The 17,859-nt window shown below is 38.4% G+C and overlaps 1 protein-coding gene across 3 annotated transcripts in view; it reads left to right on the forward strand.

Moving 5' to 3' along the window:
• LOC126092538 (uncharacterized) overlaps positions 1-17,859 on the forward strand; it is a 175,816-nt gene that overhangs the window by 36,108 nt on the left and 121,849 nt on the right. For all 3 annotated transcript variants that reach the window (XM_049908191.1, XM_049908188.1, XM_049908190.1), the window contains exons 2-3: positions 5,553-5,724; positions 11,979-12,024. In XM_049908191.1, the coding sequence (XP_049764148.1) occupies positions 5,608-5,724; positions 11,979-12,024 (163 nt within the window). In that variant the 5' untranslated portion in view covers positions 5,553-5,607. The remainder of the gene's footprint in view (positions 1-5,552; positions 5,725-11,978; positions 12,025-17,859) is intronic.

Genomic DNA, 17,859 nt, shown 5'->3' on the forward strand with positions numbered 1-17,859 from the left:
AAGCCCCATGTTGCAGTCCCATCGTCCCTGCATCCTCAAAAAGTACTGGTCTGGGCCGCCATTTCTTCCAAAGGAATCATTGGCCCATTTTTCAGATCCGAAACGATTACTGCATCACGCTATCTGGACATTCTTCGTGAATTTGTGGCGGTACAAACTGCCTTAGATGACTCTGCGAACACCTCGTGGTTTATGCAAGATGGTGCCCGGCCACATCGCACGGCCGACGTCTTTAATTTCCTGAATGAATATTTCGATGATCGTGTGATTGCTTTGGGCTATGCGAAACATACAGGAGGCGGCGTGGATTGGCCTCCCTATTCGCCAGACATGAACCCCTGTGACTTCTTTCTGTGGGGACACTTGAAAGACCAGGTGTACCGCCAGAATCCAGAAACAATTGAACAGCTGAAGCAGTACATCTCATCTGCATGTGAAGCCATTCCACCAGACACGTTGTCAAAGGTTTCGGGTAATTTCATTCAGAGACTACACCATATTATTGCTACGCATGGTGGATATGTGGAAAATATCGTACTATAGAGTTTCCCAGACCGCAGCGCCATCTGTTGTTGAAAATTGTAAGTACTGTAATTTCGAAAGTTTGTCCGCCTGAAAATGTACTGTTGTCCCAAGCATATTGCAACAAACGGTGTATTTCTATTGCTGCTCGTTTAGTTTTCATTGCCGTTTCAAATATACCGGCCATTTTTGAAACACCCTGTATTTTGTCTATTTTTCAAATTGACTTGTCCTATATCATGATGTGCTTTGCTGTACAAATTGTATGATCTACAGGACCAATAATAAATCATACCAATGGGAGGGCACAAACCAGTCATCTTCCAGGGGAACAGCTCCTTGATACCTGTACTGCAGGGCAGAGACAAGCTGGCGACGGCTCCTTTATGCTCTGGGGAATATCCACGTGTGGAATCATTGGTCCAGTAGAGCTCAGGCAAGGCGCCATGACGGCCAAGGTGTATCGTACACTGGTTGCAGACCACATACGCCCCTTCATGAAGATCATGTTTCCTGACGGCAGTGGCGTTTTCCAACAAGATGATAAACCATGTCACAAGGCCAGAAGTGTGATGAAATGGTTTGAGGAACACAGTAGCTAGCTCCAATTGATGTGCTGTCCCCTCCCCCCCCCCCCCCTCTTCCCCAACTCGCCAGATCTGAACCAGTTCAAAGACATCTGGGATGTGATTAAACGTGACGCAGGGCTCGTTGCCCCCTTCCCCAGAGTTTATGGAAATTAGGTGACGTGTGTGCAGATGTGGTGCCAACTCCCTCCAGCAGCCTACCGAGGCATCATTGCTTCCATCCCAAGACGCGTCAGCGCTATCTGTGCCAAAGGTGAACATTCCGCCTATTAGTTAGGTGGTCATAATATTCGGGCTTATCAGTGTATTTTGTTTAATTATTCTGAATGACTATAGAATCAACATTTCATTAGTATAGAAATATAACCACATTCCATTACACCGTATTATGCTGTGACTCGGCAACTATAGTGATGTTTTCCATTTGAAAATCTTTTAAGTTTACGGTCGCACGAGCCCTGTAGCAGAGAGGAAATGCGAGGTCACTGTTCAGCAGTGCGTACCCGTAATTTTTGTGTGTCAATTTACATTCATAAAATATGAGAAGGTAAAGTCTAATAAAATTTTATTCCAGTAATTGAAGGTATATTTTTGAACCTTTATCAGACAAACATAATAATTACAACTCAAAACACTAAAACTACCTGTCACAATTTCTGTTTAGTTTTTTTCACGTAGCAAGGAAAACGACCTCTTATCCAAGTGAATAGTACACTGTTATTCCTTGCTTTGTATTTTTTCCAAATAAGGAAATTATTGAGCTGTTGAGAGCAGTAACATGTGTGACTGTTATATCGTGGAGACGAGCACTGTTTCAATTCGACCTCAGCGCGTTCCGAGAAGGTTCAGCTGTCACCTTCATTGTAGTTTTCCGGTCCTTATCACCACTCTTCTTTATGTTGGTGAGCTGGATAAGGATTTCCGAATCAGATACACTTGACACTAACAGGAAGATTACGAAGAAACACATCTACTTTAGAAGACTAATATCCAAATAAGTTTCAACGGCTTAGGTTCTGTATATACTGAGGTAAAGAAAGACATGGGATAGTGATATGCACATATACAAATGGCCGTAGTATCGCGTACACAACATATAATAGGGCAGTGCATTGACAGAGCTGCCATTTGTATTCGGGTAACTCACGTGAAAACATTTCTGACGTCATAACTGCCGCACGACGGGAATTTACAGACTTTGAACCCTGGATGGTTGTGAGAGCTAGATGCATGGGACGTTCCAGTTCAGGAATCATTAGGGAATTCAATATTGCAAAATCCACAGTGTCAAGAGCGTGCTGAGAATACCACATCTCAGTATAGAGAACGTTGTGGGCGACAGCCTTCTCTTAACGATCGAGAGCAGCAGCGTTTGTGTAGTTGTCACTGCTAACAGAGAAGCAACGCTGCATGAAATAATGACAGAAATCAATGCGGGATGTTTGGAGTTAATGGGCTATGGCAGCAGACGACCGACGCGAGTGCTTTGCTAACAGCACGATATCGCCTGCAGCGCCTCTCCTGTGCTCTTCACCACATCGGTTGAACCATAGCCGACTGGAAAACCGTGACCTGGTCAGATGAGTGGCACAAATAACATTAGCCTTTAATGCTGGGCAGATTGCAAGTGTGTCTGAACACACAGTGCACTGAACACTCCTAATGATGGGCCTACGCAGCCAACCACCCATGCATGTGCCAATATTAACACCACGACATCGCCAGCTATGACTGAAATGGGCACGTGACGATTGGCACTGGACGTTGCTGCAGTGGCAGAATCGTGACAAATCGTGATACCTTTTTCATCATACCGATGAGAGGGTGCAAATCCGTCATCTTTCAGGGGAACATCTCCTTGATACCTGTAATGTGGGATGGAGACAAGCTGGCGGCAGCTACTAGACCAATTAGTAATGGTTCCAAGGAAAAGAAACCCAGCAACAACTGTGAGAATGGTGTGCTGACCACATGGCCCTCCAATGACGGCATTGGCAGAGGATGACACGGCGGTCGGTCAGGCCTGAACTCGGAACTTATGTACCTACCTTATCGACTGTGCTATACGACATGTTCTTCTAAATACTGAAAAGAACCACAATTTTCACTCACATTAGTTGCTGCGGGCTAGCACGTTGTCGCAAGCCCGAAAAGTACATACCTGCCTTGGCCGTGTATAGCCTGAAGCTGACCTAATGACCAGAAGGTTCTTAATCTCATTTCCACTAGGTGCGAATAGTAACTACTGTTAAGTGCTTTTACCATTGCTTGAATTGCAAGGAAGCAGAGCTGTCAGGGGCTCCCTGATGTGGTTGCTGACTTGCACAGACTATCTCAGACTGTATAATAAACTATTGCAGCTCATATTAAAAAATAAAATATGTCGTATTATAAGGCTGTATGTGGGACTATGTCGCCCATTAAAATGTAGTGACACACAGATTGGGAAAGTCTGATCTACTTATAGCCATTGAAGCTGGGAACTTACCACTGCGACCAATGACGGGAGGTAATGAGTAGACTAGCATATTCGAAATGTTTAAACAATAATGTGGTGTGTGTATGTGTGGGTTGAGGATGTAGCACAGACAGTTTAACGTTTATTAACTGGTTAAAACATGAGCATATTTATTTATGCTATTTACACTACTATAGATGAATAAGATAAATATGTTACCAGGTTGTAGAATGCCAACTTTATTTGTTGAACATAAACATATGTCAAATAGATTGGTGAAAGGCATAATATTTGGATATATTCCTATGCATACAGACAGGTGTATGTCAACAGATACAGATATGCTTTGGTGGAGATTGAAACATGAAGCTGATGGTGACTGAGAGGAGACATTATGTTGCCAAATCCTTTATCTTCCCACTACTGAGATCATATGGTGTTCATTTGTTATACTCCGGAACACTGTTGTCGGTGTCGTGCAAGGTTCACTGGTGCATGGAACGTTTTCTTAAATTTTATTTTTTTTATCCGATACCCTAAGTTATACTGAATGGATACTGCATGAACCATGACCTTTTTTAAAAAAAAAATACCTTACATGCATTAATTGCAAGTAAACGAGAAGACAATTGTTTCATTTTTCTCAGTAAAAGTACTCCAAAATACTTCCTGAAGTGATTTCTGCTAAAACTAAGTGCAGCACACCTCTGGATTCAGACGTTTAAAACATTTTCACATTTTAAAAATTAGTGATGAAGAGATATTAATTGTATAATTAAAACCAAGAGAAGCAAATATTCCGTATTTTGTATCAATGAGCAATTGTTCAGCATAAAACTCACACTAGGAAGAGGCCATGGAGAATGAATATGTATGGTTAAAGAATTGCAAGTTAAATAAAAAATTTTATGCATGAAGTTGTAATGTTGTATTTAAATTTAAATAAAAAACCTCGAAAAAAAAGGCATTGTTGTGAAACCAATGGTGAGTTCGGAAACGAACTGAGGATGTGAAGAGGCTGTGATAGAATTGCTGCCACACAGGAATGGCGAATATAGATTCATAATGGTGTATCAAGATCTTTTAATGCAGTTTGTCAACTTATGGCCTTTGAAAACTAAGACAGCTGAAGAAGTAGCGTAATACCTGCTTCATATACACTGAAGCGCCAGAGAAACTGGTATAGGCATGCGTCTTCAAATACAGAGATATGTAAACAGAAAGAATACGACACTATTGTCAGCGGTGCCTCTATAAGACAAGTGTCTGGTGCAGTTGTTAGATCAGTTACTGCTGCTACAATGACAAGTTATCAAGATTAAAGTGAGTTTGAACATGATATTATAGTCGCACAGGCAATGTGACACAGCATCTCCAAGGTAGCGATGAAGTGGGGATTTTCCCGTACGACCATTTCACGAGTGTACCTTGAATAAGAGGAATCCGATAAAACATCAAATCTCTGACATCGCTACGGTCGGAAAAAGATCCTGCGAAAACAGGACCAACGACAACTGAAGAGAATCGTTCAACATAGCAGAAGTGCAACACTTCTGCTGGCCACCAAACTCCCCAAACATGAACATTATTGAGCATATCTGGGATGCCTTGCAACATGCTGTTTATACTCTTACAGATGTATGACAGTCCTGTAGGATTCATGGTGTCAGTTCCCTCCAGCACTACTTCAGACATTAGTCGATTCCATGCCATATGACATGGTGGCACTTCTGCATGCTCGCAGGGGCCCTACACAATATTAGGCAGGTGTACCAGTTTCTTTGATTCTTCAGTGTATTCCTATTGGTATCTGCTTGATACTAACTTGCAAAGTCAAAGATAATTTTATTTCTTTTCAGTTTTATTCACAGTTTTCATTATAAGTGACCAGTAACATTAGAACATTTACTAAATTTCTTTTTTTTCCCCATTGTTACTTTCCTGTGTCACTCTTGATTGTGTTAACCATTTTCATTTTTTTTCAGGACACTACTATATTTCAGCAAGACACCAGAATGAAGAAATGAAAGCAGATATAAAATGCTTTGGGAGAGAATCTTCTTGGTGCTTGCACACCTTTTGGTTGTCGTTCTGTTGGTGTCATCACTTCCACCTCAGCCTGACTGCTACACATCTTATGGACAGAGAATAAAGAATGTAAGTTAAATATAAAACAAAATTAAAATAAGATAAGAAAAGCTCCTCCATTTTAGTTATAAACTGACAGGTAATGAAAAAGTTGAAATAGGATAGACATAATTTTAATTATGTAATTTTTTTAGTAATATATCATGGGAGATTGGTGGTACATACCAAATAAATTAGTTGATTGTTTCTCAACTGAAGAGATGACAGGGTAATTGTGTAGAGTGACTATTAGTCTATTGAAATGAAAGTTAGTGTATAATTAGCAAGTGGAGAGATTAAATGTGGGAAGGAGAAACAGAAAGTGCAGTCAATTTTGTCTGAAAAATTACAGGAACTGAGCAGTAGGGCAGAGGCAGAATGTGAGTTGCAAGAAAGTAAATTACAAACACGAATGCTTTAGTAAATAATTAGGTAAATGTTACTAAGTTCAAGAAACTAATAAAAAATATAAATACACTGTATAATTAGGTAAATGATTATAACAATAAACAATGGAAAGTCCAGGTTGGAATATCAACAATTGTGAAAAGGACAGATTACCACTCACTATAAAGACGACATGTTGAGCTGCAGGCAGGAACAGTGGAAAGGCTGTTACACACCAAGCTTTTGACCAAAGCCGTCTTTAGAAAAGAAAGGGCAACACCCACACACAAGGAGGTACACCTCATACACACATGACTGTTATCTCCAGCCACTCTAGCCAGCTAGGTAAACGACAGGTAGTACAAGACAGGAATAAAACAGATATACAGGATGACTTATGGTTATGTAATACAGTCCGGTTTTTCCTTTTCTTTTTTATTTCATTCCTATAAGAAATATAGGCCATTTTTCACACACTCCTGGAACTCTAGAACCAAGTAAAATCCTCTACTTTTCATCTGTTTTACAATGACAGTTTTAAATTTGCTATTACTATGTAGGCTTTTACAAGTAATTCTTTGAAGTAGACAAGACCAAGATATTTGTTGCTGTTATGTGTTTTTGCCAGCCTAGCATAAAGTTTGTTAATTGTATGTCCACTTCATGAGTTATTGTCATGGCTGATCTCCTTAGGTTATACATAGTTTTCTTTTTATTGTCATTATAGTATGTTGTCTGAAACAAGGTTTACGTGATTCAAGTATGCCAGGTTCTGCAAACAGTTTGATGCTTTCTTTCACATATTAAACACTAATTTTGAACCTACAAAATTATTCCGTAGTAGTAGTTTATAATTCAGGTGGGTGTAGAAGAAAGTCAAATATGCATATAATAGGAGTTTTGTACTGACACTGCTCCTCAATTTGTGCAGTACATAGGTATACACAGTAGTCTTCCACATAATTTACCTGTGTGGGTAACTCAGTTAGTTTTCTGACTTTGTGAAATCCTAAAAGTTTGTATTACTGTATTTTTTTTCCTGCAATATAAAAAGCTACTTTGGTATGATGTGAAAATAGTTGGCAGTATTTTAAAAAACCAGGAAAGTCATGCTGTGCTTGACGGAATGAGAACAATGCATTTTTGTTTAGGCAACAAGGTAGGGGACTGGAAAGGATCAAGAAGAAAAATGAGTTGATGAGTTCAAAGCGGAAATAAATTTTCAAGAGAGATGAAAAATAGCCAATTGAAGGAAAACAAAGGAAACTGAAAATATAGTGAAACACCATAAAAATAGGTACTTTTTGAGGGAGGGGAAGAAAGAAGTGAGCAAAGAATTTTTCAACTACGGGCATGCAAACAGTATTTTGGTAAATCAAAGTTGACCAGGAAAAGACTGCCTTCATAACTCTTGACAGCATAACATGCTGACCACATTCAAACATATGATGGACAACCTGTTCAATTCCTTAAATGAATTATGTGTCTTTGCTATCTGGCTAACACTGTCAATTCTTTTAAGTCATTTAAAAAGCATCTAAGCCACCTGACAATAATTAACAATGTGTTTAAGACTGCAGGTCTTTGCCTGCATCAGAAAATATCTCTTCACCAACCAAGAAATAAACATCTTGTGGTGGGAGGATATGACAATGCAGTCTGTCCTGGTCCAAAGAAAAAAAGAGCAGTCACAGATTTTCTGACTTCTTGGCATATTCATGATGTCAGAAGTTTTCTCAGAATGTGATGATACTACTGGTACTTGATAAAGGGCTTCTGCACCAGAGCATGTCCTTTGCAGGAAAACTACTGCAGGGAGATGCCAGATTTTCATGGAAGAAGATGCAAGAAAGATCTTTCCTTGTCCTTAAGGAGGTGCTAATATCTTTTTCAGCTCTAGCATTCTATTACAATAATGCTGAGACAGAACTTCACAATGGTGCTAGTGTTTGTGAAATAGATACATTGCCAATTCAGAAAAAAAGGTGGAATGTACCAAAGGAAGATTCCAGTTATTAAACAGAACACAGTAAAAGTGGAACTATGATCCAATAGCATGGAAGTGTTTGCTCGTCATTCCATCTCATTGTATGGCCAGCTATCGTGTAGTATTCTCATGATGCTCTAACTACCAGTCCCTGGAGATTCATGAGGACTCTAGATAGAATCAGACACATGTATCATTGGCCAAGTCTGTAATGGTCCATTAGACACTATGTGAATCACTGTAAGGAATGCCAGTGAGGGAAGCACCTGCCACAGTTACCTGCAGGGCACCTAGTACTAATCCTGCCTGCAGTGGTGTCATTCCACCACATTGGAATCAACCTCTTGGGGAGGTTTCTGAAGTAAAAAAGTAGGAATCTATGGACTATTGTCTGTACTAACTGTCTCACCCACTATGGTCTCACCAAAGCTGTACTGACTGCCAAAGCACTGGAAATTGAAGTTTCCCTTACTGAAGACTTCATTTTGAAACATGCTGCTGCCCATGTGATGATCTTTGGCTGTAGAAAAGTTTTGCAGTTGAGACTAGTATCAGAGGTAAGTTCACATTGCAACATCACCCACAGGATGACAACTGCCTACCATACACAGACTAATCGCCTCACAGAACAATTTAATAAGATGTTGGCAGATATGCTCTTGATACTTTCTGCTCCATCGTCACAAGGCTGAGACGAGAATGGATATTCTGTTCCCATTGCAATCAGGATGACTATGTGAAACACCACATCACAAGGACTGAAGAAGCAAGGCAGTGGGCTCACAAACAGACCTTGTACGTCCAGTAGAACAACCAAAAGTACTATAATGCGAAGCACTGGCCAGTGAGATACAGTGCAGGAGACTTGATATGGATTTATATGCCTGTGCAGAAATCAGTATTATTGGAAAAGTTACTAAACTGCTACACTTGGCTGTATCGTATTCTTTTATTGCTTGCCAAACATCACATTTGAAGTCAAGAGTTATTACCCTTTATGAACAATGCAAAGCACAGAGATTTCCTTTCATGTTGGTCTCCACAATAAACTGAAATATAATAAAAACAGAAATTTTACTGAGTATGTTCATCTTTATATAGCTTTATTTAAAAAAGTTGTGAAGGCTGTCAAACAAATGGCAAACAATGAATTCATTGTACAACATAAAAAGTAAGACAAAAACAATGTGGTCCATTGTCAGATCACAGTTAGGTGTTAAAGTTAGTAGTAATGAAATATCTAGGATTAAAGTAGATGGTAACTTTGTTGTAAATCCAGCTCATATCTCAGAGTGTTTAAATGAAAATTCATAAATGTGGCAAAGTCAGATGTTAGAGTAGCAGAGTAAAGTAAATCTCTTTTGCACTCCACCAAGATGGTACATTTCGAGACCAAACATTCAAGATTCAACTTAAAATACAACATAAAAATCAACTTATGGAAAAAGTTGACACATTCAAATTCCTATGACTGAATGTAGACAAGAACAAGCTAGAATACACTTACTGACTTCCTATCAAATAAACTGTGCAGTTTTACATTTGCAATGCAAATACTAGCAAATTCCACTGACTTGAGTGTACAAAAATTCACTTGTCATAGTTATTTTGAATCTGTTATTAGGTATGGTATAACTTTCTGGGGAGGTTCAAATAGTGTATCTTGAATAATGAAACTGCGAAAGAAAATTAACAGATACACAAGTACAGAACAGCAAACAGAGTATTGTTGCTCATTATTTTGGAAACTACAGATGCCAACAGTTCCCTCCATATGCGTTTATTAAATTACAATCTTCCTACACTGCACACAACAATTATTTGAGGATAACCATTTTAACCTGACAAAAATATTAGAAATAAAAATAATTTATGCTACCCACACACCAGCTGAAATTATATACACAGACTCCACAGTACATGGGGATGATAATGTGTAACAAGTTAATGGACAAAAACATATTTAATATGAAGACAGAAGAAAAACAAAGCTACAGCAGATTCCATGGAAGAAATGCTACCATTCAGTAGAAGAACTCATAGAGGATGAAATGATAATTTGAGCAAGAGGTAACTAAGTGTTAGATTATATTTATGTTTATATAAATAAATTGTATTATTATTATTATTATTATTATGCTGTTTGTTAACATCAGCTGTTCTGTGTTCAAGGTGAAATTTTACTGTAATTTTGATGAGTCTTCTGTACCAGAATCAAAATATTTAGATTATGTATATTATGAGACCAATAAACCACAATTCACAATTCATAAATAGCACAATGGAAAAATGACTATCTCTGTGCTTCCATACAAGCCCTAAATTCTCTTGTCTTTGTGATCCTTATACAAAAAGTATGTTGGTGGCAATAGAATAGTTCTGCAGTCAGCTTCAAATGCTGGTTCTCTAAATTTTTCACAAAACCTTGTCATCTCTCCATGGAATCCTATTTGAGGTCACAAAGCATTTCCATAATGTTCATGTGTTGATTTATTTTACCAATAGTAAATGTGGCAGTCCACTTCTGAATTGCTTCAATATTTTCTTTTAATATGACCTGACTGTTACTCAAGAATAGGACACACTAGTGTTCTATATGTGATCTCCTGAACCACACATTCCCAAAATTATCCCAACAAACCAAAGTGAACCACTTATCTCTCCTACTACCATCCTTATGTGCTCATTCCAATCTCTCCATCACATCATTTATGTATACAGAGAATAATAGTGGTCCTACCACAATTCGCTGGAGCACTGCTGATGATACCCTTGTGTCTGATGAACATTCGCTGTCAAGGACAGTGTACTGGATTCTATTACTTAAGAAGTCATCAAGTCAATAATATATCTGGGAATCTATTCCATATGCTCATACCTTCTCTAACAGTCTTCATTGGAGCAACTTGTCAAAAGTTTTTTGGAAATCTAGGAATACGGAATCTAACTGTTGCACTTTGTCCATATTTACAGGTTATCATGTGAGGAAAGAGCACACTTAGTTTTGCATGAATGATACTTTCTAAATTCATGCTCATTTGTTGACAGAAGCTTTTCCATCTCAAGGAAATTTATTATATTCAAACTGAGAACATGTTCAAGAATTTTGCAGACAACTGATGTTAAGATTATTGGCCTGTAATTTTGTGGTTTATCATCCATGTTTCACTTTTGTACAAGGCTAAACTCAAGACAGTTTTTATATGTGGAACATACTGAACCACACTACCAGTCATAGCATGTGTTGAGGGTGTGATCTTAATTCTTAGCTGAAGGAGCTTAACAAAATTAATAAACTATTTCAGTTTATCTGCCTGTTGCAGAATCCAGGCAAATCACTTTATTTGGGGTAATTTTCACTGGATCCTATTACTAAAACTTGCACTTTTTTCCCATAATAATCTTGGGTGCTTTTGTTATCCTCAAAAACATTTTCCATTCATCTAATTTTCTTTTGCTTTCTGCTAAAGTAACTTTTCCTTTTGTAAAATACAAATTGCTACTTTAATAGTGTCAAATTGATTGCATTTTCTTTTCTTGTTTAATTCATTTGTGTGTGTGTATGTGTGTGTGTGTGTGTGTGTGTGTGTGTGTGTGTGTGTGTGTGTAAGGAAATATATTTTAAAGTAAGTTTAGTATAACAGCAACAATTATGTCAAAATTATGAACTATAGCTTACAGCGTCATGTGTAATATGTATGTGAAGCATCCAGATTAACCCATTAGAGAATGGATCAATTAATTTGGACAACATACAAGTAAAACTGTTTGTATATGTTATTCACTGTTAGTATTCTCATGTAGTAGGTAGGTAATCATCATCTTTTTTTAATGCACCTACATAAATTTGATGATAAATATTTTGTGAATGTTTTACTAGTTCTAATAATGGTTTCTCTCTCTATTTCAGGAGATAACACATTCCTGTTCAATAAGAAAATCAGAAAATGTAGTTCGTGAGTACTTCATTTAATATTATTCATATAAATAAAAAACAGATGTTACATATATTCACTACTTTCTCCTACTCCTTTTAGTTTCTGTGATATGTGTTTTTTTGGTGGTGCGGGTTGTCAGCCCACAGCCCCCGAGTGTCCTGGTGGGGCTGCCACCTCATGGCCTGGACACCTGCCAAGGTTTTATTTCAGGGCCTTACCCCTTAGATAGCTTGTCTTCACCATGACTACAGAATGCTATCCATCCCTTTGCAGTAAGGCCTACGTACATCAACGTTGTCCTGGTTTCCAAGGATCTTCCGCAGTCCACATTAGGGGACTGTGTCTGCTGCCACACAATCACAAGGAGGAAAAGGAAAGGATGGGAGTGTGTAGGATGGGACAGAACAGAATAGGATATGACAGGACAGGACACTAGACGGGACGTCGTGAGACACACTTTGTCTGGTTCCTCTATGGAGACCTTTCTGGCTTGGGAGACCCTGCTGGTAGTTACACCACTGCTGGCATAGCCCTCGACTTCTTTGGATCACACAAACCCCCTCGCCCACACGGACAGTGTTTCGTTAAGGCGGTGTCTCCTCAGGGGGATATTCACTACTTTGTAAAAAGTTTTTTGATTGATTTGAATAAATCAAAAGGCTTAAAACTGGCAAGGGTTATAATAGTGTCAACCATTATATATATTGGCAGTGGCTTTATGGAGGAGTGCCATGAGAGGGACCCATGTTTTTACAGAAGAAAAAACAAGTGTGACCCAGAAACAGTCATAGAGGCATTCAACAATGGTCAAGAGAAATGGAACTCGAGAAGCAGGCAAATCATTTTGGAAAACCCAGCAACCCCTGAGATCAGGCTAACTCTAGGGCTACTGTGGAAACACGAGTGGTTGTGTGGCATTAGTTAAACATTCTGATAATGATAAAGTTCTTCAAGTATTTGGCAATCTGTCAGATGTTAGAACAGTCTAATAGCTTATAAAGCGATGTTAGAACATTCTAATCACGTATAAAGCATGTAGTGGTTTCAAATTATTCTTTGTTATTTAAGACAGACACATATTGGACTGTTGTTGAGCAATCACACATTCTGCAGTATGATATAAAGACATCTCGGCATGTGAGGTCTGTCATCTGGATACCTCTTTGTAATCCACATTAGTATATAATTGTGTCTGTAGGTTCTACTTTTGTAAATGGTCATGACAGCAAATTACAAATAATTGAATAATTCAATGTATTGATCACCTGTGCATCCAGATTTTTAACATGCAGATGACCATCAAATAATAAACTTCTAGTGGCTACTGCTAGAGTTTATGAGTGCATTATGTGTAAAGCTGCACAATATGATTTCTTACAATCTCTGTTCATAATTGAGAAATAGTCAATATAGCAGCAGAATGTATAGATGATTTCCAACCATGTATCCTTCCATTTTAGAACACTTCCGCATATTATAATTGGTTCATATACTGTCTTATAAAGCAAGATTTTGTCTTGTCTGCATGTCAGATACTAACATGGTACCATAGCCTGTATCCATAGTCAATGTCCACTGAATATTTTTGATCACAGATGAGAACACAACTCCAGCAAACATCTAACAAAAGGATTTTAAATGTCGCCTGCAATTATTGTTGGCTTTCAGTTGTAAAAGTAATAGTAGTAATAGTCATAGGTATTTTTTCTATATCTCTGTAGCATGAAATCACATTAAACATTGAAAATAAACAGCAATGTATTTCAAGAATCATGCTCTCACCATGTTGTTGCCCATTCCAAAATCATTGAACAGATACACCCCAACATGCAGAACAGCAGTCACGAAACAAAACCACTACCAGTGGGACATAAAGCCTAAGAATCACATAGTAGTCACTGATACATCTTTATGACCTAAAACAATGCAGGATGTAGCGCAAATAGCTGTAGAGTGGAAAGGGGAACCCAGTAACATATAGGGGCAGCAGCTTCCATAGCTATATACTCTTTATTTAAGTTCAAAACTCGATTAAGAATCACTCTGTTTTATTGGTTGTAATGATTACAATAAATAAGAAATTTCATACAGCAATTTCAACAACTGATATCACCCTTCAGGGAAAGTGAACAATGGTACTAAGTTGGCTCATTTATGCCAAAATTAGTGTAAAATTGCATCTCATTGTTGTTGTTGTGGTCTTCAGTCCTGAGACTGGTTTGATGCAGCTCTCCATGCTACTCTATCCTGTGCAAGCTTCTTCATCTCCCAGTACCTACTGCAACCTACATCCTTCTGAATCTGCTTAGTGTATTCATCTCTTGGTCTCCCCCTACGATTTTTACCCTCCACGCTGCCCTCCAATACTAAATTGGTGATCCCTTGATGCCTCATAACATGTCCTACCAACCAATCCCTTCTTCTGGTCAAGTTGTGCCCAAACTTCTCTTCTCCCCAATCCTATTCAATACTTCCTCATTAGTTATGTGATCTACCCATCTAATCTTCAACATTCTTCTGTAGCACACATTTCGAAAGCTTCTATTCTCTTCTTGTCCAAACTATTTACCATCCATGTTTCACTTCCACACATGGCTACACTCCATACAAATACTTTCAGAAATGACTTCCTGACACTTAAATCTATACTCGATGTTAACAAATTTCTCTTCTTCAGAAACGCTTCCTTGCCATTGCCAGTCTACATTTTATATCCTCTCTACTTCGACCATCATCAGTTATTTTGCTCCCCAAATAGCAAAACTCCTTTACTACTTTAAGTGTCTCATTTCCTAATCTAATACCCTCAACATCACCCGACTTAATTCGACTACATTCCATTATCCTCGTTTTGCTTTTGTTGATGTTCATCTTATATCCTCCCTTCAAGAAACCATCCATTCTGTTCAACTGCTCTTCCAAGTCCTTTGCTGTCTCTGACAGCATCTCATATAAAATATTAAATTCAGATTTCAAGGAAAATTTACAGGCAGACCATAGGGCATGCTGAGACTACACTTAGCTAAAGGGGCTCAAATAATGAATGCTCTCTCTGTGCAAATAATTAAAGGTCATAAAGGTCCTCTAAAATTTTAAAAACAAATATATGACAGAACAATAAAATAATTAAATACATCGAAACAGCGGGGCCAAATAGTTGCTAATTTCCATATGCCTATGACCAAGTTATACAAGATCAATTTAAAAATAATTTTGCTCCTGCAAGACAATCAAATGCAACTCCTTCAAAATTTACCTGAAGTGCAAATACAGAAGTAATAAAATGATTAATAAATGGTAACACTAGAAGCAGCTAATCTCAAAGGCAAACTACTATAATGTCTAAAAGAATTAAAACACTAATTTACCTAAAATATAAGACTTCAATTCTTATAATTTTCCAGTCCAGAGTAATGATTAAACAAATTATCCAAACATTCAATGTTACCATCAATAAGCAAAGTATAAGGGGATGAAGACATATTAATTTGCCCTTTCAGGCTTCAATTACTGCTATTGAATTTTTTTTAAAAGTTACACGATGATTTCACAAGATATACCAATTTAGGCCACAGGCCCACCAGTTAGGTAGCCCAATCAGTCTCGTCTCCAGGCAAGATGTCATGATGGCACCACACATAACACCTCCTGTCTGCAGAGATCCAAGAAGCCACAACTGTAACAGATTAAGATTGGCCACAAGCAAGTGGCAACAGAATGAATCACATTCTGTTACGGACATACATAACAAAACAACAGATTTATCAGGCTTTGGTGGGTACCTAAGAAAATCCGGGATGGGAATGCACACAAGCGTTAGCAAGTACAGCCATGTGGCAGCCAGTTACGGAAACAACTAACTGGCAGGCAGTAATGACATGAGTACACAAACACAGTGCAATGGGCTAATGGCATGAATAAATAAACCAGACAGGCCACCTGCAAGCCAAAGCATGTATCCAACACAACGCCCAAATTTAAAAATTTATGGCAAACATTACATTAAAACACACAAATTCACCTTTGCCACTTAAAAACCAACACTATAAGGCAAAATAATCAGGACTCTGTGTCAAATTCATCAAGTATGACACAGATTTAAACCTGCATGAACAGTAACCACTCTTTAGCTTATCAAATAATCTTTAATTGTGAAACATACCCTCACTGGTATTGTCTAGCCTGACTCTTTTTATAACTGTTACAAACTTTAATTCATTCACAGGATAGCAAATGCAATAACAAGGCAAATCAGGAGCAGCCATTAATTCAACAAACTAACCCAATGACAACAGGCAGCTCACCACCAAAGTTTAGCACATTAAGTTCAGTTTAGATTTGGCACAAGACAGCCAGCTGTGACATGTGGACACATGAAAGGCTGCAAACTCAAAGGGCTTACAAGGTGAGACAATGTATCAGAAATACATTGCACATGCAACATTACACTCTCACCACAGTCACTTGAGAAAAGAACCAGCCCTTAGCGACTATTGAGGTAAAAAAATACCATCTGGTGGGTCACATGAGACACTTCCCAGGAAAGATGTAGGCAGGCCCTGCTGCACATCCAAAGCTTAACCATGGCAATATGGCCACACAAGAACACCACTGCAGCTGTCGTTGTACGTGCTGCCAACTTATGCCGAAGCCAGCCCAGATGTTGTAGTAGGCAGGAGACGTCCACTGATAACCAGTGTCCATTCCTAACTGCCCAAGGCTTGGAGCCGCACCTCCCAGCTGTGTGCAGGTGGTACTGCTACCCAGGCTCAATGTGTAGGGAAAAAGATACCACAAATGTGCAAATCGATGTATCACTGGCGAGCCACAGCTCAGTCATGAAGTAAAACAGTTAAGACAAAAAGTCCTCATTTTACATTTATGTTGATCCATTTGCATCCATGCAGGTGAATCACACTATTGTTTGATTCCCATAGTGCTCACCAGTCTTCAGCAAGTTTCTGGCTGCATCCACCTGTTGTCTTTCCAGGTGACTTGGCAAACAGTTTCTACAGAGACACAAGTGCACAGTGACACGTAAATGCACTGAGTAACGTGACAGTGCCTCCTAATTCAAAGACAACAGCAAATGGTTAATAATAGTTCCTGGAAAATTTCTGATATTTTTTTCATAAAGATCCATGAAACGCTTAAGGAATCCATTGTGACTGTATCCCAGTTGTACATTAACCACACTACGAAATCTGTCCTGGTGGATTGTTATTTTGAGTCCTTCAAGAAACTTAAGCTTTTTTCCCTTCTTCTCTGCATATGGTATCTCTAAATATACGTAAGTATCTTTTAGTGGGTTGCCTCTCTCATAAATTTGCTTCACTACTACTGATTTGTTCATATATCATTGAAAATGTTCTCCCACTCTGCCCATTGCATCTTTTATCACGAGATGAACATTGTACCTTAGACTCCCAAATGTTCTAATTTACTCCTCCTCTTCTCAATATCATGTTTTAAACTGTATCTTGGTAACTTTCTCTCTTGTAATGCTAGCTTTATATTGTTCTCTTTGAATAGATTACCTTATTTCTCTGAGATTTTACCTTAATATGGCACAGTGACAATCGTTCTTTTATCATTGGCTTCTTCCACTTCTACCCTCTTCTCCTAGTTTTCCATGAGTTGATTCACCATGCCTATATTGTAACTGTTGTTCACTGCTTTTGCTTACTAATTTTTAACTCGTCTATATTTTATTTTAAACTCATTTTCTCCTCTGCATCTGTTGGCATATTTGCCCCACTGTGCACCAAACTTATGAGTGCAACTTCTTTATATACACTCATGCTCACAAATTAAGGATAATTGCAGAATGTGGTGCCACACAACGTGGCACTA

The sequence above is a fragment of the Schistocerca cancellata genome, chromosome 7 (assembly GCF_023864275.1).
Source record: "Schistocerca cancellata isolate TAMUIC-IGC-003103 chromosome 7, iqSchCanc2.1, whole genome shotgun sequence".
Taxonomy (NCBI): Eukaryota; Metazoa; Arthropoda; class Insecta; order Orthoptera; family Acrididae; genus Schistocerca; species Schistocerca cancellata.